We start from the raw sequence: 23,365 nt of genomic DNA on the forward strand, positions 1-23,365 counted from the left end.
AAACTTATGAATGAAATCAGTAGGTGAATGAATATGGGATGGAGCACATTTGGAAGAAACAAGACCTTCCACTGTGCCTCAAGAGGAAAGTTTTTGACCAGTGTATCCTACCCATGCTCACGTACAGATGTGAAACTTGGACCCTAAATGCGCAGATAATTCAGAAGCTTCAGACAACTCAAAGTAGTGTGGAAAGATGTATGTTGGGTATTACCCGAAGAGACAGGAAAAAGAATGAATGGGTTCTAAACCAAGCAAAAGTCTGCGACATCATCAGAAGGGCGAAGAAATTTAAATGGCAGTGGGCCGGACAGATCGCAAGAAGAAATGACCATCGTTGGGCAAATATGGAACTCGACTGGATTCCAAAGTTAATTAAAAGGCCGAAACGACAACCAAAATTAAGATGCGAGGATGAAATCAGAAAATATGTTGGAGCAACGTGGAGAAGAGAGGCTTGCAACGCTCAGTACTTGAAAGATCATTGGGGAGACCTTCATCCAGCAGGGGATCGACAAGGGCTTTAGAAGATTATATATATGGCAATGGGCCACAATCTGGAGTACATAGTCTGTGCCTTAAAGCAAAGTTGCAAGTTACAAACCAAGATACTTAGGATCCATATGATTTGGTGTGTGTTGTTCCAAACATCTGCATTATATGTGAAGCAGACCGTCATTCCAGCAAATAAAAAAAGGCAGTGAAAATAATAACTGGAGTATGTCAAGATCCGTTTTCTCTGACTGCGCAGAATGAATATTTGAATAATGTAAAATTTTTTTTTTAAAAATCATGGCCAGACTTCTACACATCCATGGTGTTTATAAAGAAAAGGCCCTGCAATGCGAGCCAATAATACACAGGGAAGGACGTCTCCGTATGGAGAATTAAACATGTACTGTGCACCAAATAAATACATCTCAAAAAATAGCAACAAGTAAAATAGAAAGGAGATTAAAGAAACGTCACACACAGCATTATCGGCTTGCTAAATTAAATTAGCATAAGTCACTTGTGGTGGTAATTAGTTTTTCTTAATTACCAAGTAATGCTGTGTTGCGGGGTGCCCTTTAACTTCTCTCTTAAACCGGTCTCCTTAGTGACGGTTGCTAAGCGTCTTGGAGTTGTTGCATGGCTGACTGCCGTGTGGCGGCACCTTTAGAAATCAATATCATTGCACAGAAAAGGCTGGTGGCTCTTGTCTGCTTCCCGTGTGCTCAGCTGCCATTTACATATTATAAAAGGTCATAGCCAAGTTGAATGCAACTTTGTGCTGTATCCAGCACTGCTGTATACAGGGAGCAAGCGCAGGTCTGCTCGTATTTTAAAAAGCGGCAGTGTTATCATGTATTATGTCAGAACTTGTTGGTGATGTATACGCAGCACGAGCACACGTTGTGTGACTTACACAACTAATCAGATTGTAGCTGCTGGGAAGATGAGAGAGGGAGCGATCTCAGTGCTAGCATGTACACATAGCTATATTAAACACCAGGATATATGCCATGTCCCCTATATATTTAGAATTATATCATTCCATTTCGCTGCCACAAGATAAAAGGACAGTTCACTTCTAGTGATTAAGCAGATTGTAAGCTCTTGTGTCTGGTTCTCATATCCTGCGTTGTTTGTATTAGCAGCCTCCTGTATATTATATTCAAGCTTGTACTGCAATACAATGTGTACACAATGTTCCTGGGAGAAGCTTATGGGTCTCAGATGGATTCCATATGACAGAGCCCTGCGGATTGTCAGAAAGTGTCAGCAACTGCAGGGTCAGTGACAATGTATCAATGTGAAGCATGAGGTTATTATCGGACATGCAGAGAGCAATGGATTTATACTATGGATTTATTTTACACACCCTGGGAGTGATAACACATAAACCGTAGCACCACAAGTGACACGGAGGTCATCACACACCAAGGGTAAAATAAATATAAAGGAAATCCATACACCCACCCTCCTTGTCCTGCATGGTTTGGTACAGACGGTCTGGTTATTCCTCGTGCAGAGTTTGTTCCTTGTGCACATTTTAGGTCTGACTTACCTGCTTCCCCAACAAAGACTTCCACTGGCGAGCTGGCAGGACCCTCGCCCACCGTATTGTATGCGGTCATCACCACTTCATATCGCTTGTACTTGTTCAGCTCTGTGGTAGGAGATTAGTAAAGCGGAAGCAGATTCATATTCGCACACTCGGGGGATTGTTTAAGAGTGTTTACAAAATGTCACAAAACTTAAATCTACTTTACACATTCACAAATATTGAAGTAAATTACTATATAAAACATGTTACAAAGTGCACATCGTACATCAGGGCCACCAACAGGACAGGTTTTAAAGCAACAATATTGCATGCCCCATTATTTTATTGTTATTTTAATATGTAAAGCACGTGACAATGTATTCTTACATTCTTACAGAAGCTGGCAATCGTTTGGTGCTCCTGTTATAAATCTGCAAAAATCCTGATTGTGTGCCTAACGAAATGGCCGCCTCCTAACTTGCGCTGCAGTCTGTGAAATGCTGCAGCTGATATGTCACATTATATTACTATGTGTATGTACAGTAACACATTATTGTCACAGCTTGCAGAGTAATAGACAATTTGCAATTTGGATCACAGGAACAAATCTGTTTGTGACACTTTCTTGCCAAAGGGCAGAGCTCAAAAAGGTGTGGGAGAGCCTGTTATAAGAGAGGACGTGGATATGACTTTCTAAATGGTTGCTATAGCAACCAAATGCTAATCAGGACATTAAAACAATCCTTAAAAATGACATTAGGACTTTAAAAAAAAATGCAGACTATATTAGCTAATACTACAGAACTGATTTATTTAAAAAACATATAGGATTTTTCATGTTTTGCTGCTATAAGGATATCCCTGCTTCAGCACAGGTGGCTCAGTCAAAATGACTTAGTCACTGATTGAGGCACCTGTGCTGAAGCAGGGATATCCTTAAAACCTGACCTTGAGGAAGGGAGTTGGCCACTCCTGTTCGTACATCATAACACACTATATAAGGTACAATACAAAGTATTGATGTACACATAGTGAAAGATACTTGACCAAATCAACTTTGTAACTGCGGATGGATATCCGTTTCTTATCGCAGAATGTGGAAAGAACAGAATGATCGGCGCTATACGCGGGAGGCGATGGAGGAAGATTTGGGGGCTTTTGAAAGGGCAGGATTCACATTATTTCCCACTGTTATTTGACTATCCACCTTCAGGTTATCCCCTTCCGGAAGGTTCATGGAACGCTCACAATGCAGAGTATGAAACAAGATTAGAAGAAGACTTAAGTTTCATATTACCAGCACAGGATGTATCTACTCATCCTTCACAAGAAGTCACTCTCTATACGGTGCGTCATCGCCACGCGCATCCCGAGACTTCGTGCTTTTCCCCAGCCCTGCTTCAGTAATCACAGTTTAAATGTTGCGGTGGTAATTAGCCGGAGACATAAAGCGGGGAAACAGATCTTTATCTTAACCATATAAACAACAGGACGCCAGTCTTGGGGGAAAAAAAATCAATATTGTAATGTAGCATGGATATACGAACCAGGTAAAACATACAAACACTAATTGCATAAAGCGGCCTAGTGAAAAATAGAAAAACGCTTACATACATAGAGCTGACACTCTCGCCTGAGGGGACGCGACGTTTCGGGCAGCAGCCCTTCGTCACGAATCACCACCACATTTTAAACTGTGATTACCGGAGTTGGGCCGGGGGAGAGAGCGGGGACTCTGTAAGCGCTGGAATCACCCGCTAATCGTGAAGTCACGTGATGACGCAACGCCTTGACAAGAGGCCCCCGCTTATCACGTGACGTCACACACCCGACGCGTGCGCACACGGCCCGCCGGGCCCTGCAATACTCCCAGCTGGCCCTGATTGACAACATATTTATTTTGTGCTGAAGCACTTAACAAACTAGCAGGGAAATGGCTATTTCGTCATTAGTCCTACAAGGTGGCCCTACAACACAGCCAAGGAGGGTGAACACTTACGTGTTAATTCATGTGTCGTTAAGGAAGGGCTGCTGCTCACTGCTTTGAAGCTGCTCTGGGCTATTCAGGGTAAGCAAAGCAGAAAGCTTGTTACTGTGCAGGAAAATAGTTATTGCAAACAATGTACATTTGAGACACAATGAAATGATGCAGGGTGCATGGAGTCTCAGCTTCAGGACTGCGCTCAGAGGGAAAATACCATCTCATCACTCCTTACAAGCGCGCTACAAGCAGGGATGGGCGAAAGTTTGGTTTGCGGTTTTGGATCCGCCTTGGATCGTCCAGTTCCTTTAGTCTGCTGATTTCCGCAGATCAGTCTCAAAAGTCTCAATAATCCGCGAGCGGATTGCTAAAAATTTGCACTCAGATTAAATCAGAGGGGAGGGAGAGAAGAGATAGGGAAGAGAGAGAGAGAGCGAGAAGGAGGGGAGAGAAAGGAGGGGAGAGAAAGGAGGGGAGAGAAAGGAGGGGAGAGAGGAGAGAGAGGGAGGAGAAAGAGAGAGAGGAGGAGGGAGAGAGAGAGAGAGGCAGGGGAAACAGAGAGGAGAGAGAAGAGAGAGGGGAGAGAGGGAGGAGAGAGAGAGAGAGAGAAGGAGGGGAGAGAATGAGGGGAGAGAGGGAGTAGAAAGAGAGAGAGAAGGAGGGGGGAGAGAGAGAGAGAGAAGCAGGGGAAAGCGAGAGGAGAGAGAAGAGAGAGAGGCGAGAGGGGGAGGAGAGAGAGAGAAGGAGGGGGGAGAGACAGAAGGAAGAGATAGAGAGGAGGAGAGAGAGGAGAGAAGAGAGAGGAGAGAACGAGAGAGAGAAAATGAGGGGGCAGGAAGAGGAAGCACAGATTCTTGACAATCCGCGGTGCGCATTTCAGATTCAATACAGAATGCAGATTCTTAAAAATTCACCTGGATTGTATACAACGATGGATTCGGAAGAATGCTTCCTTAGATTCTTTTAGTACCCAGTCTGCGGGCGGATTTTGGTAGGAAGGCTACAGCTACAGCCTCTCCAGAGAAAGATCAATGGGACTATTGGTAGCCGATTCCCCCCCTTTCCCCCCCTGCAGGGAGCAACGAATTAATAAAACTGCAAGAAGCAGACACTAATACCGTGGTAATAAAAGATTAGACAAATTATTTTACCATCATTTATTATTACAGTGATATTCCCATCACACCGGTATAATGCCCAAGTCTACGTCATGCTCTGTCTCATTTTCAATTAGAAGTAAAAAATAAGAATTAAATAGAAGTATCCATGTAAGTCCAGCTGCAGTAGTAGCAAAATAAGTGAGTATTTCAATATTAGGCGATTCCTTTATTTATATGCACTAATAGGCAGTGTAGGTTGATCCGAGGAAGAGAGTAGAACTCACAAAACTTTGTCCACAAATATCAACTGTTAGTCCAAATAAAAAAGGTATCGCCTATTACTAAAGTACTCACTTATTTTGTACCAAGTAAACACATGAAATGATTAACCAGCAAAATGTCCTAAACCCCCCACTGGGACTTGAGATCTTTAGGATTTAAGACATAATAAATAAAAAAACAACACATAACCTTCCACTTTTGTTTAAGAACTTTGCAGAATGCTTCATACTGAGGTGGCTCTTTTCCACCCCAAAAAACAGATGAGTGATCAGGACAGGGTCCCAGGAGGCGAGTCTTCAGTAGATATGTAATGGAGTGAGCAGGTATCTCAGATTCTCCATATCCTGCCTCCACACTTAGAACTCTTTAAAACATGCACTGTTTCTGAAGGTGTGATTAGCACTGCATGAATATGGGTGTAATATGTAAAGTGAGATGCTGAAATTACCACAGAAAGCAGATGTGACAAAATTAAATTCAGCAGCCTCTCCTCATGCATGCACATTGCTAGGAATTAGCTGCCGGCACTGGATACTCACATGTAACCTGTGTCTGCTCAGATGCAGGATTCTCCATTGTACTAGGGTCCAGCCAAACACCGGTAATGGATTCCAGTTCCCGGTAATATATATAGTAGCCCAAGAGAATCCCGTTCACACTGTCATCCTTTGGAGGCTGGAATAATGTATAACGGGTAAAGAATAGTTACATAGCGAATGCCTGAACCATCATTATGTTCTGGGTATGCAGCAAAATTCATAGTCCTAGAACCTAATCATGATCAGACTTTACGAGACTGATTCAAATGTATCTCAGTACCAGCTGGAACTTCCTCCTATCTTTGGTTTGAATCTTTTGTGTATCTAAAGTTGTGAAGTGAACCTTCTGGGTGTCAAATGTGTTGATTCAGAATTTGCAGTTTTTAGAATTGGAGGATGCTTTCATCTGAAGGAACTCATACTCTGGGTGTGAACTTTGATCCCAACTGAGAGTAACATTTTAATTACTTCCACCCTTCATCCTAGCTGTCATTTCATGGCTTCAGATAAAGTAGATTTAGTGGAAAAGTGTAAATCTCTATGGAATCTCTAAGTTGGCAAATAGTCAAAAATATTCATTATACTGTGGTATGTTCTTTGTATGAATTTCAGAAGAAGAGTATAATTTAAAGCAAATTGTTCATACCATATGAATTATTTATTGAAGTAAGAAATGGAAAACTTGACATTGAGAGCATGGACTTAATTCCTGACATTCTTAAGAGTTCAAATGTACTGGGTATAGCACAAAGCTCCCACAGCAGAAGCATCAGCCTTAACCTTGAGTCTTGATGAACTTGGGCTGTCTAGTTGTTGGGTCTAAAAGCTTCTGGAAGTAATCCACATGTGTGTAATTCAGACAGTAGATATATGGTGATGTGAGGAACGCACAATCCGGTAGAAGCAAGGAGAGGACCCCAGCTAACAAAAAAAGTATACATTTATTGAGTCATCAAGACATTAAAATCCAACGCGTTTCGAACGTGTTAGTGTTCTTTATCAAGGATCAAGAATTATCTGTCATGCTATAGAATTCCAGTTTTTATACAGACAAATCTATTGCAACAGGAATAGGGGATTGGGTTGGACACATTACAGGTTACAATAATTCCAGATTCCAGAGAATTCCCTGCAGAACCTTTAGCTGTAATTTCTCAATAAACCACACAGCAGCCTTGTTGTGGAACGGACATCCGATTGATTGGCACAGCTCAGTCCTTGGGATACATGTGTAACACTTGGGTGCTTTAATTGGCGTTTCATAAGGGTTTGCTATTTGAACACATGACAGCCAGACATTTAACTGCAACTCATTTAGCAGGCAGCATTCAAAATAACGATGCCAGAAAAACCCACAGCAAATGGATATCAGCAGCTTTGGCTACTCAGTTAGCATTGAGCTCAGTGGGTCATTCAGCTGTGGAAGCTGCATTTTCCTAGCGAAAAGCACTTGCAATTAAAGCCGTTATAATTTTAAAGAAGCAGAGTCCTGCATGGCTGCCAAACTGTGCTACCGAGACCTATGTACAGTAGTTACTGTCACGCTGTTCTGCCCGCAGACCAGACTAACCCCCAATACTGAGGTGGAAAGTGAGTAACCACGCACCCGCAGTAGTGAGAGCGTGCCCGGAGTGTGGATTGGTTGTGTGGACAAGGTCAGGGGTACCAGGGTAGGTAAAGTACTTGCCAGATCCGGGCGTAGAGAAGGTGACGTAGTAAGGTCCGAAGCCAGAGGTCGAGGATAACAGAGTTCCGGGAAGTGGAGGTCCAAGTGCCGAGTTCAAGGGATCCGAGAGGTAAACGTGGTCGAGTGGAGCCGGGGTCGTAGAGCCAGAGAGGGACGGAAGACAAGCCGATTCGGTAACGAAGCTGAAACTGAGAGAGAGCTGGGCACAGTGAGTAACAGCACAAGGCAGACGAACTATGCAGAGCGGGGCTGGAGAGGAACCACGGGGGTTATAAAGTGAGGACCAATGGGAGGAAGGGGTGGAGCAGAGGCGCGCCCAGGAGCCCTTTGTGATAGGGCAGGGGTTAATGGCCTGGTTTGTTGCCGGAAGGTGGTGGGAGGAGCTGAGCCTGAGAGCGGAGCTGGCCGGGGGACGGAGTTACCAGGCCGGTGCAGTGCATAAATTAAGTTGTGCGGCGTGCGCCCTGTAAGTGGAGCAACCACGAGTCCGGCATCGGTGGCGTGCGTGCAAGCCGCGGGGGGGGCGGAGGAGCGGGCTGAGGCGCCAAGCAGGGACGGAGGAGACCGCAGCCAGCGGTACACGTAAGGAAGGGCAGCGCCGAGGGCGGCGTGGGCAGCGCCGAGGGCGGCGTGTGCCCCGAGTCCTGACAGGTACATAGTTTGAAGAAAATACATATGTCCATCAAGTTCAACCCATGCTAAATGTAGTAGACTTAGATACTCATCATATATTTGTTTTTTTATATTGATGCAGAGAAAGGCAAACAAATGCCCCCAGTGAATCATTCGCCAACAATGTCTCATAAGGGTAAAAAAAAATTCCTGGCTCCAGTAATGGCAATCCGATTTCTCCCTGGATCAACATCCTTTCTATGTTTAACTTATCTGGGCTATCCTTATATAACTTTTCATTAAAAAAAAAAAAAAAAAGATGTAGAATCTTTTCTTACAGATATCTATTGTATCTGCCATCACAGTCTCCATCTGTAGTAAATTCCACATTGTAACTGCTCTTATTGTATGTACTCTTTTGCTTTGTTGCTGGTGAAATCTGTTTTCCTCTGTAGGGGTGTGTTAGATACCTCATGCGGATGCATTTGTGTGCCCGGAGGGAGTGGTGCAGGTTCCGCGGGGGCCCGACAGTATAGGGCGCCGCCATGTTATTGCGCAACCTTACAGAGGGCACTGACAGAGCGGAGAGGTCGCGCATGCGCAATGTAAGCGCGCGAACGAGGGACCAATAAGGGAAAGGCTCCGTTGGTGGGCTACAACTCCCATGAGCTCTAGGACAGCCATCTGATGTCAGGAGCCAATCAGGAGGCTGGGATTACGGGAGGAGGAAAGGGAAGCGTGGGGGAGAGACCACGCTAGGCAGAGGGGATCTGGAAGGTGAAGGAGGAGGTAGTGTGAGTGCAGGGGGTCCGTGGTCCGCCTGCATAGGACAGCTCTTCCCTGCAGGCCCCTAGGAGAACCCCTGAGTCACAGTAGGTTGCTGTGCTGCAGGGACGCCCTATAGTGGTAGACACATTCCCCTTACTGTACAACAGCTAGGGACAAGCGTGCGGAACAAGGGTGTTGCGAGTCGTTTGGGACCAGACGGCTGGAAATTGCGACACAGGAGGCAGGCCGCTGATTCGTCTGACCCTTTACGAAGCTGTTACCGGTCACCGCCGTGACCGGAAGGTATTTACAACAAAGTGCACCAACACCGGTCAACAGGCGCTGATCCCGCCTTAGGGAACACTCTTTGGGGACACTAGTGGAGTGACGAAAGGACTGGGCCTACCATTCTTAATATAGTACATGGACACGGTGTATGGGGCATGCGGTGACGGGACAGAGACAATACTCCTAGGAGCGTGGCTTAGACACTAACATTATAAGGACATTACCGGTTATTAGGCGTGTGTTTTGTATTGCTGCTTATGACTAGTGTTATAGTATAAGTTAAGTAAGGTGAGTTATGTATTATGCCAATGATAAGTGAGAAGGTTGCATTTTGCTCTAGTAAAGTCGGTTACAATCATATGTGGGTGAATATTGTTCTTACCCAGGGGAATCTTACGCGATGGGGATCCTGGTTAAGTGGAGGCGCTGCGCTAAATAAGTGTTCCCCCAGGCTCCCAGCTAGCGGAGGCTCAGATCTCCTGGAGCCACAGGTGTGTGCAGTACCCGTAGTCTCTTTAGAGTGTCAGAAAAAGGGCTACACCTCTAATCTCAAGGAATGACCCTGTGTCATTTGTAGTGTCCTTTGGACTAAAAACTCCTTGTATTGACCTTGAATATACAGAATTCTAAATGAGTTATCACATCCCCTCTTAGACGCCTCTTTTCTAATGTAAACAAACCCATTGTAATTTGGAGAGCCTTTCCTCATAAATTAGACCTTCTATCCTATTTATTAATTCAGTGGCTCTTCTACGCACTTTTTCTGGAGCAGTGTCCAAAACGCTGCTCAGGGGGATGTCCTGAGAGACTGCTGGAATGCCACAGAGGCCACCTGTTCCATAACCTGCAGAGACAGGGCAAGAGGCTGTGGGGACTGCCCAGAAGCGTGTCCCTGGGAGCTGCAGGACTCTGCAGCCACGAACGAGGTGAGCCACGGGGAATCAAGGTGCCCAGAAGGATGTGCGAAGGATGTGCCTGGGACAAGACTTGGACTCTCCCCTCTTACCCCAGTCAGGAGAAATCGGGGAGCCAGCAGGTAAAATGATCTGCATATGACTGTGTTTGATATAGTTGGTAAGGGGTTTAGCCCTCCAACCGCTAGTTAGGGACTAACAACGGGGTTAGTTAGCGCTCTCAGTGAGGAGCTAGGCATTCAGTTTGAGGCTTTGTTTTATGCCTTTAAGAATAAACCTGCTAACAGATCCTTCTGCTTCCTGTCTTTACTGTGCGAGGAAAGATCCTGCAAAGTGGCCCAGTTGTCACAAGTGGCATTATGATGCTGTCTTCCCTTCCATTCATACCCTATTATATGGAAGATAATTTCCTATAAGTCTTTGCCGCTACTGACATTGAGCACTAATAGAGCATCATCATGAAGCCTGCTGTCTATAAGCACTCCCACATTCCTTAATGTTGTCACATTTAGTTTGTATGTAGAATTAACATTCTTGCTTCTCAAATGCACAGCCTCACACTTATCTGTAGTAAGCCTCACCTGCCATTTACCTGCCCAAGTTCCCAGTTTATCCAAGTCCTTCTGGAGATACATTACATCCTGCTCTGCTTTTACTACTTTACACAATTTAGTGTCATCAGCAAAGATGGAGACTTCGCTCTCTATGTCAACCTCAAGGTCATTAATAAACAAGTTAAAAAGCAGGGGTCCCAGTACCGATCCCTGAGGTACTCCACTCACGACTTTAGCCCAACCTGAAAAGTTCCATTCATGACAACTCTCTGCCGTCTGTCCTTCAACCCGTTTTCAACCAGCTGCAAATACTTTCACCCTGACCAATTGCCTTTATTTTGTACACTAACCTCTTGTGTGTATCAGTGGTTGCTCAAAATAGTAAAGTAACAGGGACAAAAAAATTTCTCTACAGGATCTCTGTCCGATTCCAGGCATTTTTTTGTGTGTATTAATGTCCGTTCTGTTATTCCAATAGGGCAACCGTAGATTAATCTGGATCATAGTGTATGCATACGAGAGCTAATCATGTGCCTGATGATTCCACTCGTGACTAGCAATCCCAATTCGAGAGCAACTCCATTAGTTACAAGTTTCACCAAGGGGTGTTATCCGAGTTGGAACCCAAACTTCCGCAGTAGCTGCTTTCTTCTTTCCTGCTCAGCTTCCATTCTCTGGCTCACAGCTGCTTCATGTTGAACAGAACCCTGTTCCCTCCAAATAGAAATGGCATATGTCCTGCTCCTCCCAGCTTTCTACCGGGATGGTAAAGGACCTTATATCCTTTTCATAGGGTTTGTGGTACTGCCAGAGGGCAACCGAGAGCTCCAGAGCCAGTCTTGAATCGCGCTGTCGAAAATATTTTGGGTGCCCTGAAGTCTCATAGATTTGCATCTTCACCTTAGTTCAGGGGTGCTCAACTCCCGTCCTCAAGCCCTCACAACAGGTCAGGTAGTCAGGATATCCCAGCTTCAGTGCAGGTGGCTCAATCAGAGACTGATTGAGTCACCTGTGATGAAGAAGGGACTGATTGAGCCACCTGTACTGAAGGGACTGATTGAGTCACCTGTGCTGAAGCACAAATATCCTGAAAACCTGACCTGTTGGGGTGGAGATGTGGGGGGGTGACTGGAGTTGAGCACCCCTGCCTTAGTTGCTGGTATGTTCCATGCATGTTTCTGTAATAGCCTTAAATTCTTAGCTGCTTCTTTTAGTAATTTCAGTCTGAAGGTCAAGATTCCTGCTGATCATATAGGGCAAGTATAAAATCTGTCACAGACACCAACAGGTTTACTCTTTAGCGTGCACAGTGAAGTGTAGTCGTGTCATATGCAGAGTAATGCCTGCTCTTCTCAATTACACCTAAAATGCACAGTTGTGTTTAATTCCCGTAACGCTGTCAAATGTAACACTTCCAGCATAAAATACGGGAAGCAAATGTTGTCTCTCCGTATGTTTTTAAAATCCATAGAAACAGAAGCATCCATATTTCTGCAGTCCGTGTGCAGGAATCCTGCTGGTAAGAGCGTGATTTACTGTTGAACTAGAAAAGTCAGCAGGGAGGGAGGGAGCAGGGCCCAGTCTCTCAGCTGTCTCTGTGTTCCTAGTGTTGTCATTTATTATCCAGAACTGCCTTCCCAGCTGCAGAACAGCCCGTAAAATGAAAAAGATTCCTTGCCTGGTCAGACACATTGAATCCCCCAAAGAGCAGACACAGAGATCATCTTCGGAGATCCCTAAATAGGTGATTTCCACAGCTCATAGATCATGAACCTTTTAAGAACAAGGTCTTTATGGGCCTCGGTCTTACCTGCCACTGGATCAGTATGGAGGTTGTGGTACGAGGAGTCACCGAAACTGAATTTGGAGGCTCCTCTGGGGCTGAAAAGCACAGTGTTAGACGTTCAGACTAAAGGAAAAGACAAGTTCACTTCCTACTCAAGTTATGAACAAGCTGAATAATGTATTATGTGAATTATAGGCCACGGTTTTCATGGAACAAATAGTGTTAATATAAGAATACATATTTAATCTCCTCCATTGGGCTGGTTATATATGGGCCTTCCATGGTTACTAAAGTTGAAGCCGCTCTTGGCTGCAATTTGCTTTTCTATTTCAGCATGAAACTACATGTCATTGTTCTAGCCCAGCTCTGCATTGCATTCTGAGTTCGAGTTGAACCTATACAAGTGTTTCTAGTTCCTCCAGCACTGAAGGAGTTGCAGAAAGCCAAGAGTTTATACACCATACGGCCTTGAGAAGTTTGATGAGCCATCTGATTACAATGGGTAGATTTATTGAGCAATTAAGTGCAGTTAGATTCCTCTGCATTGTTCAAAGGAAAATGTGTGTACTTTGGCGCATTCTGTCAAAGGGGAGTATTACAAGATACAGGACGGCCTTCTGGACACATTTCTTAGTTGTTATAATAGTATCAAGATTCCCATTGAACTCTCAGGAGGTTATTCATCCAGCTCTGTTACGGGTTAATGCACCTGAACAGGCGTCAACTCCCATTCATGAAATGTCTGTGAATTGACTGTTTAACCCTGGTTTTTTTTAATGTAACCAAGTATTTTTATAACTCTGTGCCCAGGACATGCATGAAAACGAGAGGTAACTCTCAATGTATTAATTCCTGGTAACACATTTTTATAAATAAATAAAAAATTCAAGTCAGTTAACGCCCCGTTGAATGCGTTAAACCCGTAATGGAGCTTGACGAGGTGTTAAAATGTCTTTGACATAACACAGCCACCCAATGTCCCTGTTTATTAATCAAATAAACTATTTTTGTATTTCCCATTCTTGTAGAGAAGGCGGAACCATGTTTTTGAGAGAAGCTGATGCTGAACGTACCATCCTGCAGAGTAGTGACTGTCGCGGTCTCCGTGTTGTATTCACTGTCTCCGATGTCATTGGTCGCTTTTACTCGCAGTTTATATGATGTGAAGGGACTGAGTCTACAATTAAAAATAAATAAATAGATAGAAATGCATCAGGAGAAGAAGATTTATATTCAACTGCCACAGATAAGATCATTTAGTATCACAGACCCATCCTGCTCTTCTGCATAATGGATCGTCAATACCAGCACATTATAGGGGATGAATATATAGACGATTGACTTTATGCTTATACGGTCCTATGGCTCAGGCAGCTTCTAAGGAAACACCAAGAAAACCAATACACAGAAACATTCTTCCAGGATTCCCCCCCATGGTAATTCTGTCACTATTACTGTAGCACAAATACTGCAACGCATTCCAGGGGTGATTGCATCAAGGAACTGCATTGTATTGTGAGCAGAGGTAGGTGAATTCTCAAGGAGATGCCTGGTAAGGACAGCATGATATTACTGTATTATACATTTAATTGCTCATTGCAGCCTCAGGCAGGTCACTTAACAGCTGCTTGTTGTACATGGACACATCAGGGTCACAGGAATCCCGAGGGCATTGCTTTTATGTGAAGATACCACCGCAGAAACTGCTTATATTTCCCTCCATGTTGTCTCACTGACTGGAGTTCAAAAGAGGTAAAGGAACAGGATCAAGATTTGTGAATTTCTATTTGGCTCAGAAAATCCAAATATAAACTATAAATATGGTATAATGTGCCTAGTGTGTCTTTCTACCTTTGTTTGCTTATTCATTTGCTAGCCTAAGTACAGGAGCTGAGCAGTAGTATACAGGCATACCCCAGTTTAAGGACACTCACTTTAAGTACACTCGCGAGTAAGGACTTATCTAATAAGTAGTATAATTCTGTGTCTTTGCTCTTCACGACCAAACACAGAGTTGTGTTTGTGGAACCAATCTAACAAGTGAATAAACCTTTCTGCTGGAACACAGACTCAGATCCCACTGACTCCTACGTCCGCTTCTATGGATCCGATTCTGCAAGGTGGGGTTGGCTTAGTGCACACAGTGTGCAGGGGCACCATTGTGAGAGTGTTATCAAATCTTTCCTGTTCCCAACTACAGTCCAGCAGCACGAGATTGAGCATTGAACAAATGTTTAAGCATCACCTTCGTTCAACTCCTCCTAAAAGAAACTCGGTAGCAACAAGTGTCCGCCGCGCTTGGAAAAGCAACTACGGTATGTAAAACTGGTGCAACGTTCAGCATGAGTGACTTGTACTTCCTGCCACAGACTGTAATAATGCAAGAGTTGCGTTACCAGCCATTTCCCTCTCGGGGTTCAATACATACAAATTCGGTGATGGTAGCCCAGCCCCTCTAGTGCACATCCATCACTGTGAACGGGTGTTGATAAAAAAAAAATAATTAAAGAGTGACTCTGGGGAGTGAAGGGGTTATGACTACATACAGGTCTATGCAGCCAGTACAGATAGGTACCTTTCAATAACACATGAGCTGGACTCGTGGCTGATGGAGGAGGAGTATGTGTTCCATTCTCCTGCTGGCAGCTTCTGCACCTGCACGGTGAAGTATCGGATGGGCGACGAGCCGTCGCTGCCAGGTATCCAGCGCAGGAGCAGAGTCCGAGATCCAACCTCCGAGTGAGGAACTGACAGGTCTCGGGGAGGCGCCGGCCGCTCTAAAATGAATGAAATGAAGTCATTTATGTGGGTGCGACAGAAGAGATGCTTGTGGATGCAGGCGTTCCACACATGGATTACAACGCACAGTGTCTAACTGCTGCTTCTGCTACAAAGTTACAGGAAGTGACAAAGGAGATCGGACTGAACGACAAGCCACCGAATCAATAGCTTATTGGCTGCAAGGATACACAGTAACCCCCTATGGGATACTTCAAAGAAACATAAACACTGAATAAACACAGGCTGATTAGTCCCATTCTCCCCTAAACATTCCTGTTATTTTAGTGCTGGGAAAGGCAGAGGGCAGAGTGCAGAGTGCGCAGAGTGCAGAGTGCGCAGAGTGCAGAGTGCGCAGAGTGCAGAGTGCGCAGAGTGCAGAGTGCGCAGAGTGCAGAGTGCGCAGAGTGCAGAGTGCGCAGAGTGTAGAGTGCGCAGAGTGTAGAGTGCGCAGAGTGTAGAGTGCGCAGAGTGTAGAGTGCGCAGAGTGTAGAGTGCGCAGAGTGTAGAGTGCACAGAGTGCGCAGAGTGCGCAGAGTGCACAGAGTGCAGAGTGCACAGAGTGCAGAGTGCACAGAGTGCAGAGTGCACAGAGTGCAGAGTGCACAGAGTGCAGAGTGCACAGAGTGCAGAGTGCACAGAGTGTAGAGTGCACAGAGTGTAGAGTGCACAGAGTGTAGAGTGCACAGAGTGTAGAGTGCACAGAGTGTAGAGTGCACAGAGTGTAGAGTGCGCAGAGTGCACAGAGTGTAGAGTGTGTAGAGTGCGCAGAGTGCAGAGTGCGCAGAGTGCAGAGTGCGCAGAGTGCGTAGAGTGCAGAGTGCGTAGAGTGCAGAGTGCAGAGTGCGCAGAGTGCAGAGTGCGCAGAGTCTAGAGTGCGCAGAGTCTAGAGTGCGCAGAGTGCAGAGTGCGCAGAGTACAGAGTGCGCAGAGTGCGCAGAGTGCGCAGAGTGCTTTCCATCTAAAAAGACAATCAGAGTGGCATTTAATAAAATAATATATATAGCCTTTGATTACCTTTTAATGAAAACTAATTACCTAAGCTGCTGATCGATTCGTTCTCCCGTTCAGGAGCAAAGATCCTGCTTCCCAGGGTTCACTAAATGGGTTCACTAAATGGCTGTCTTTCAGTTCAATCAATCCATCAGTCAGTGTAACTCAGCAGCTACAATGTATTCTTATATTACTAAGGGAAGCATGTCTATTGTTGCAGTTTACAGCTCAAACAGCTGGGAACATTGGCAACACATTATCACAAACAGGAAAGTGTTGCAAAGATCTTGCACGTGACTGCGCGGCGTCATTTGACATCGGGTTACCAGGACAACGTGTCGCTGGAAGGGAAAGCAGTGTATTATAGAGGCCTCGTGCTGTCCCCCGCATTTCATTTAAATGTCTGAGCCCCAGATAATCTAGCGCCCCCCAGTTTGCACCGCTGATCTAATACTACAGAACTGATTTATTTAAGAAAAACCACATGTAGGACATTGCATGGATTGCTCCTTTATCTCCCCAATGGGTCACCTACATTTACAATCGCAATCCATATGAACTTATACTACCTTTGTAAGGACAGGGTCTCAGTCACAAAATAGCAATGGAAAAGTGTTGCGTTGAATGAAATATGGCAACCTTCTTACTAAATGAACGTTTAATTCTGCTTCACTCTGGCATTGAGGCTCAGTGTCATAAAACATTGCAGTCTCATGGCTATGGGGAAAATTAACCAATTAACTGTTTATAGTACAATGACAGTTATGCTCGGGCGACGAATCATAGAGAAACTGAATAAAGCTCTGACTGGGTTTTGTCAACTCCAGTCCTCAAGAGGCCACACCAACAGGACAGGTTTTAAGGATATCCCTGCTTCAGCACAGGTGGCTCAGAGGTTCAGTCAAAGACTGAGCCACCTGTGCTGAAGCAGGGACTGATTGAGCCACCTGTGCGGAAGCAGGGATATCCTGAAAACCTGACCTGTTGTGGCGGCCCCTTGAGGACTGGAGTTGGCCGCCCCTGGTCAATGAGCTTCAAAGACCTTACTATACATTGTGCAAATCCAGAGGCCCTGCGGGTAATAAACTGGATCATGTATCTGTATCATTACAGGCCAACGAGAATGAAGAATAATTAGAATGTTGCACAATTTGCAGCTACATTTACTGATAAGTGTCTATAATCTAACCAGAATCGGCTGCCGTAATGTGAAAATTGGTAGAATACTGCGATGACACATACTGTACCAGATAATTACTTTCCCCTTCAAAGTTACAAAGGAACAAATTAAAAATAATTATATATATATCAATACGTAAAACTAGCAGCGCTATACAAGAACATATTAGTATTTTTATATATATATATATATATATATATATATATATATATATATATATATATATATATATATATATATATATACTAGCTGAGAGACCCGGCGTTGCCCGTGAGTTAAATTTCCCGCTAGGAGGAGGGGGGAGAGCAGACAGCAGGGTAGGGGGAGAGCGGGCGGGAGGGTGAGGGAGAGCGGACGGGAGGGTGGGGGGAGAGTGGACGGAGAGCGGACGGAGAGAGAGCGGACGGGAGGGCGGAGGGGAGGGCGTGGGGAGGAGGGGGGGAGAGCGGAGGGGAGGAGAGCGGAGGGGAGGAGGGGGGGTAGAGCGGAGGGGAGGAGGGGGGGGGAGCGGAGGGGAGGAGGGGGGGAGAGCGGAGGGGAGGAGGGGGGGGAGAGCGTAGGGGAGGAGGGGGGGGGAGAGCGTAGGGGAGGAGGGGGGGGAGAGCGGAGGGGAGGAGGGGGGGGAGAGCGGACGGGAGGACGGGGGGGGAGAGTGGAGGGGAGGAGGGGGGAGAGTGGAGGCGAGGAAGGGGGGGAGAGCGGAGGGGAGGAGGGGGGGGAGAGCGGAGGGGGGGGGGAGAGCGGAGGGGAGGAGGGGGGGGAGACCGGACGGGAGGAGGGGGGGGAGAGCGGACGGGAGGAGGGGGGGGAGAGCGGACGGGAGGAGGGGGGAAGAGCGGATGGGAGGAGGGGGGGAGAACGGACGGGAGGAGGGGGGGAGAGCGGACGGGAGGAGGGGGGGAGAGCGGACGGGAGGAGGGGGGGGGGGAGAGCGGATGGGAGGAGGGGGGGAGAGCGGCCGGGAGGAGGGGGGGGAGAGCGGCCGGGAGGAGGGGGGAGAGAGCGGACGGGAGGAGGGGGGGGGAGAGCGGCCGGGAGGAGGGGGGAGAGAGCGGACGGGAGGAGGGGGGGGAGAGCGGCCGGGAGGAGGGGGGAGAGAGCGGACGGGAAGAGGGGGGGGGAGAGCAGACGGGAGGAGGGGGGAGAGCGGACGGGAGGAGGGGGGGGAGTGGATGGGAGGAGGGGGGGAGAGCGGACGGGAGGAGGGGGGGGGGAGAGCAGACGGGAGGAGGGGGGGGAGAGCGGACGGGAGGGGGGGAGAGCGGACGGGAGGAGGGGGGGGACAGCGGATGGGAGGAGGGGGGGGGAGAGCGGACGGGAGGAGGGGGGGGAGAGCGGACGGGAGGAGGGGGTGGAGAGCGGATGGGAGGAGGGGGGGGAGAGCGGATGGGAGGGGGGGGTGAGAGCGGACGGGAGGAGGGGGGGGACAGCGGACGGGAGGAGGGGGGGGACAGCGGACAGGAGGAGGGGGGGACAGCGGACGGGAGGAGGGGGGGGACAGCGGACAGGAGGGGGGGGAGACAGCGGACAGGAAGGGGGGGGGTTAGTGGACAGGGTTGGACAGTGGACTGGAGGGGGGTGGGTTGGTTAAAATTTCCGGGTCTCTCCTCTCCACTCCCCCTGTATGTTTCTCAGCTCCCCCCTCTCCTGCCCCCCCCATGTGACACACACACACAGTGACACACACACAGTGTCACACACACACACAGTGACACACACACACACACACATAGTGAGACACACACACACAGTGTCACACACACAGTGTCACATACACACACAGTGACACACACACACAGTGAGACACACACACACAATGACACACACACACAGTGACACACACACACACAGTGACACACACACACACACGTCACCTCTCCTTCAGTGCGCCGCCATCTTAGTTAGTCCGCGAGGGAGGAAGGGGGTCCTTCCGGGCACCGCCATCTTAGGTGGCTGCGTGTCCCCCCGCTGGGGAGGGAGGTGAGTGGAGCGGGAGGGAGGTGAGTGGAGCGGGAGGGAGGTGAGTGGAGCGGGAGGGAGTGGAGCGGCTTCCGGGCGCCTCTTAGGTGGCCGCGTGTCCCCCCGCCGGGGAGGGAGTGGAGCGGGAGGGAGTGGAGCGGGAGGGAGGGAAGTGGGAGGGAGGTGAGTGGAGTGGAGCGGGAGTGGAGCGGGAGGGAGGTAAGTGTGATGGGGGGGAGAGAGGACAGAGAGAGTGCATGTGTGGCCGAGGGGGAAGAGAGAGAGACAGGTGTGTGTGTGTGTGTGTGTGTGTCTGTGTGGTCACTCCGCCTCAGGCCAATGAGAGGTGTGGAGGCGGGCGGCGCAAGGGACCAATGAGATTTCCCCTAGGGACACAGGAAGATGCAGACAGGCATACAGTGCTTTCACTAATATATAATAAGATATAAGATATATATATATATATATACACACACACACACACACACACACACACACACACACACACACACAATTAGGAGGCTCTTTCACTAGTATACGTTTTCTGTTTTACTGCTTTTATTTTAACACTGCCTGACCCTATGTGCTATATGTCATTTTATAATCCTTTATTTCTGTAACAAGCACGGTACAACTTTTGTAATGTTAAATGTCAAATTAAGTAATGTCTTTAAACTCTGAATGTTCAGAATGCTCATTTACAGTGTGCTGCGGGGTGGCGAGTGTGACACACACGACGGACAATCTGTAACTGTAATTTAACTGAAAAGGTGTCTGTATATCAATGGGAAAAAAAACTGTTAAAAAAAAAAAGTTTGGGGTTTTAATGACCATCCCCTACAAAACTGGGGCAAACCCAATGCAAAAAAACAGCACCATATTTATGAAAGAAAAATAAACCTCTAATTGTGCAGCTCAAGCAATATCCCACATGTGTGTTTTCAAATAAATCAGTTCTGTACTATGAGAAAATATTTGTAGCAATTATTTAAAAAAAACCCTGAATGACAAAAAACAAAAAAATGATAGACAACACTCAAAAACAGTAGGAATGTCTGCAGAGTGCCAAAGGAACAAGGGGTACCCTAATCCCCCCTAAAGAAATCACAAAACACAAACTAGTATTCTAGCACTCACTGACTATTAGAAAAATGTCAAAAAGGGAATATGCCAAAATAGAAAAATGTAATGATGAAAGCACAAGATATAAATACACTTGGAGTAATGTCACACAAGCGACTAAAACAAAGATAAACCCCCAGTTGAAATAGCTGTGGGGAAATGACACATGGGGAGGGAAAAACAAAACACAATGGAAAAGAAGGTAGGTGGGGTGTGGGGAAAACAAAAATGGGGAGGAGGGCTCTTAGGGGGGCAATGTTTCAGGGTGAAGACCCCTTCCTCAGGCCCATTCCTTCAAGTCCAAATGGACCACAAGGTACTTCCTAGACCCTGCATCCCTAACCAACTGAGCAGAACCCACAAATAATAGTAATGTCCAAATCAATAGAATAAAGTTCAAGCTCAATGTGTATAGTTCAAATCCCGCAAGAGGATAAATGCTGCTTAGAAAGGAAATGAATCAAACCGTCCAGTCCTTAGTCTGTATTGAAAAACGAAATCTCTCTCTCCTGCTGTGTGGGGCTGCTAGATTTAAATGTCCCGCGTTACGTGGGCCAATAGGAAGCCATGATGTCATGCCTTGTGGCTTCCTATTGGCCTGAGTGACCTGGACCTTTAAACTCCACAGAGATACTGTACTGGCACCCCCTACGGAGGTAAGTATCTCTGAAACAGGGGTACCCGGGGCTGAAATGAACGGGGCTCAACTCCGGACTCTCCCTGCTTCAATCCTGTAATAATAATAATTTAAAAAAAAATGAATCTTGTTTTTTTACAGGATTGGCGCTAGGGGCCCTCCAGAGCTGAGCCACGCTATTTTCAGCTCTGGTGACCCATTGGTTCCAAAGATACTTACTGGTGAAGTTACCACTATTTAAATGGCCACCCTATAGGAAGCCACAATTAATGATGTGGCAGCTTCCAATTGGCTCAATATTTGGAACCCATTTTGTTTCCTCTAAGGCAGCGTTGGCCAACTCCAGACTTCAAGGGCCACCAACAAGTCAGGTTTTCAGGATATCCCTGCTTCAGCACAGGTGGCTCAATCAGCCCCTGCTTCAGCACAGGTGGTGCAGTTTTCAACTGAGCCTGTGATTGAGCCACCTCTGCTGAAGCTGCGATATCCTGAAAACCTGACCTGGTGGTGGCCATTTAAGGACTGGAGTTGGCCGCCCCTGCTCTAAGGGATATTTAAAACTGGTAAATTCACCTGTAAGGCTACGGCCTTGGTGTCGGCGCTACACGCGCGCCTGCCAAGTTGGCGGCGCGTGCAGCTTTGTTCCCCGGTCTGTGCAGAGCTGCAGGGGGAAAGACGGGGGGGGGGAGAGGAACTCCTCCTTTAAATAAAATCAAAAACAATAAACTACGTAAAAATAAGATTGATAAATCGGCTTTAAGGGGCTTCTCCTTGAGCTCATTTTCAAAATAGGTCATATTGGGGGGAGGAGGGAGAACAGCTTCTATAACAAGGGGGCGCAAACTTTTTTTTTGTTTGCGCCCCTCTGCCTGCTCTCCCCTCCTGCTCGCGTCCCCACCCTTACTTTTTATTCCGGCATCGGTGGCGTCATTTGACATCACGCGACGTTGCCATTTGACTCTGTGTTGTCACGGCGACGCGTCGCCAGCAGCCGCCAGAGAAGGTAAGGGACTTACAGAGGCCTCGCGCGCATTTTATTTAAATACAGTTGTGGGGGAGAGCCTCTGTAAGCGCCGCCCCCTCCCCCCCCCCTTGCACACACCTGTTCTATAAGACAGTATTATGGAAGAGCACGGCACAAGCGTACAGATATCTATCCATAGGGAAATGATCCCAGGTGCCCAACTGGAGTGTTATTAAAGCAGAAGATGACTGTAAAAGTGAGAGAATGTGGACGTCACATTAGTTCTGGTCAGAGGGACTCAATTAGCGCTAATGAGCCGTCTCCGCTGCTGTGCGAGGTCAGGATATTTGTACACTTTTTCCATGATATAAAGATACGTCGCGGAAATTGTACCAAAGAGCTTTTTCATTTATCAACCCCCCCCGTACTGTCACAAAATACATTTCCAATATAAATCAAATCTATAATCAACTTAATTTGCCTTTCAGGGAACATGGCTAAAGTAGTTTTAAGTGCAAAGTACCTGTAATTAACGGAAGGATGTTTTGTATTCTTTTCTGCAGTTGCGCCTCCAGGAAACCTTACATCTGCAGAACAAGCAATATCCTACAGGTGTTTTTTTTTTTTACATAAATCAGTTCTGTACTACTATATGAGAAAATACTTGTAGCATGAAAAAAAAAACCTTATGAATGACATTTTTAATGTATTATAATGTAACAAGCATTTTTAGTTTCTATAGCAACCATTTACACGGTCACATCCCCTTCCTCTTCTGAAACAGGCTCTGGCACACCCCTTTTTGAGCCCTGCCCTCTCTCTAGCAGTCCACCAATTGTATCTAGTGACTGCCTGGTTACATGACCTTCCCCACAGAGCGTTGCATCTTTGGTCCTCTTCTGCTGCACTGACAGACATTTAGTGAACCCCTGAGCCGAATCTTCGCTGATCGAACACAGGAGAACGGATCCATCGGCAACCTAGCTAATTACTTATCATTGTGTGGATTGTATTGCTGCACATATTAAAGGAAAACAAAATAATAAAATAATAATAAAATAAAAAAACGGCAGCTTGGACTGCAGCTTTAAATTGGCACGAATCATGTCCCAGCTCATTTACCGAGCACTAAACAGGTCAGAATCCAATTGCTGGTGATGGACATGAGAGTGCCTGACACGATCATATGAAC

At 46.7% G+C, this 23,365-nt stretch overlaps 1 protein-coding gene across 2 annotated transcripts in view; it reads right to left on the bottom strand.

Annotated features, from left to right (window-relative positions):
* SDK1 (sidekick cell adhesion molecule 1) overlaps window positions 1-23,365 on the bottom strand; it is a 489,999-nt gene that overhangs the window by 68,286 nt on the left and 398,348 nt on the right. For both annotated transcript variants that reach the window (XM_075565975.1, XM_075565976.1), the window contains exons 30-35: window positions 15,116-15,317; window positions 13,614-13,717; window positions 12,565-12,635; window positions 5,932-6,067; window positions 4,029-4,088; window positions 2,051-2,152 (exon numbers count right to left, since the gene is read on the bottom strand). In XM_075565975.1, coding sequence (XP_075422090.1) covers window positions 2,051-2,152; window positions 4,029-4,088; window positions 5,932-6,067; window positions 12,565-12,635; window positions 13,614-13,717; window positions 15,116-15,317 — 675 coding nt within the window. The remainder of the gene's footprint in view (window positions 1-2,050; window positions 2,153-4,028; window positions 4,089-5,931; window positions 6,068-12,564; window positions 12,636-13,613; window positions 13,718-15,115; window positions 15,318-23,365) is intronic.

The sequence above is a fragment of the Ascaphus truei genome, chromosome 11, assembly GCF_040206685.1.
Source record: "Ascaphus truei isolate aAscTru1 chromosome 11, aAscTru1.hap1, whole genome shotgun sequence".
Taxonomy (NCBI): Eukaryota; Metazoa; Chordata; class Amphibia; order Anura; family Ascaphidae; genus Ascaphus; species Ascaphus truei.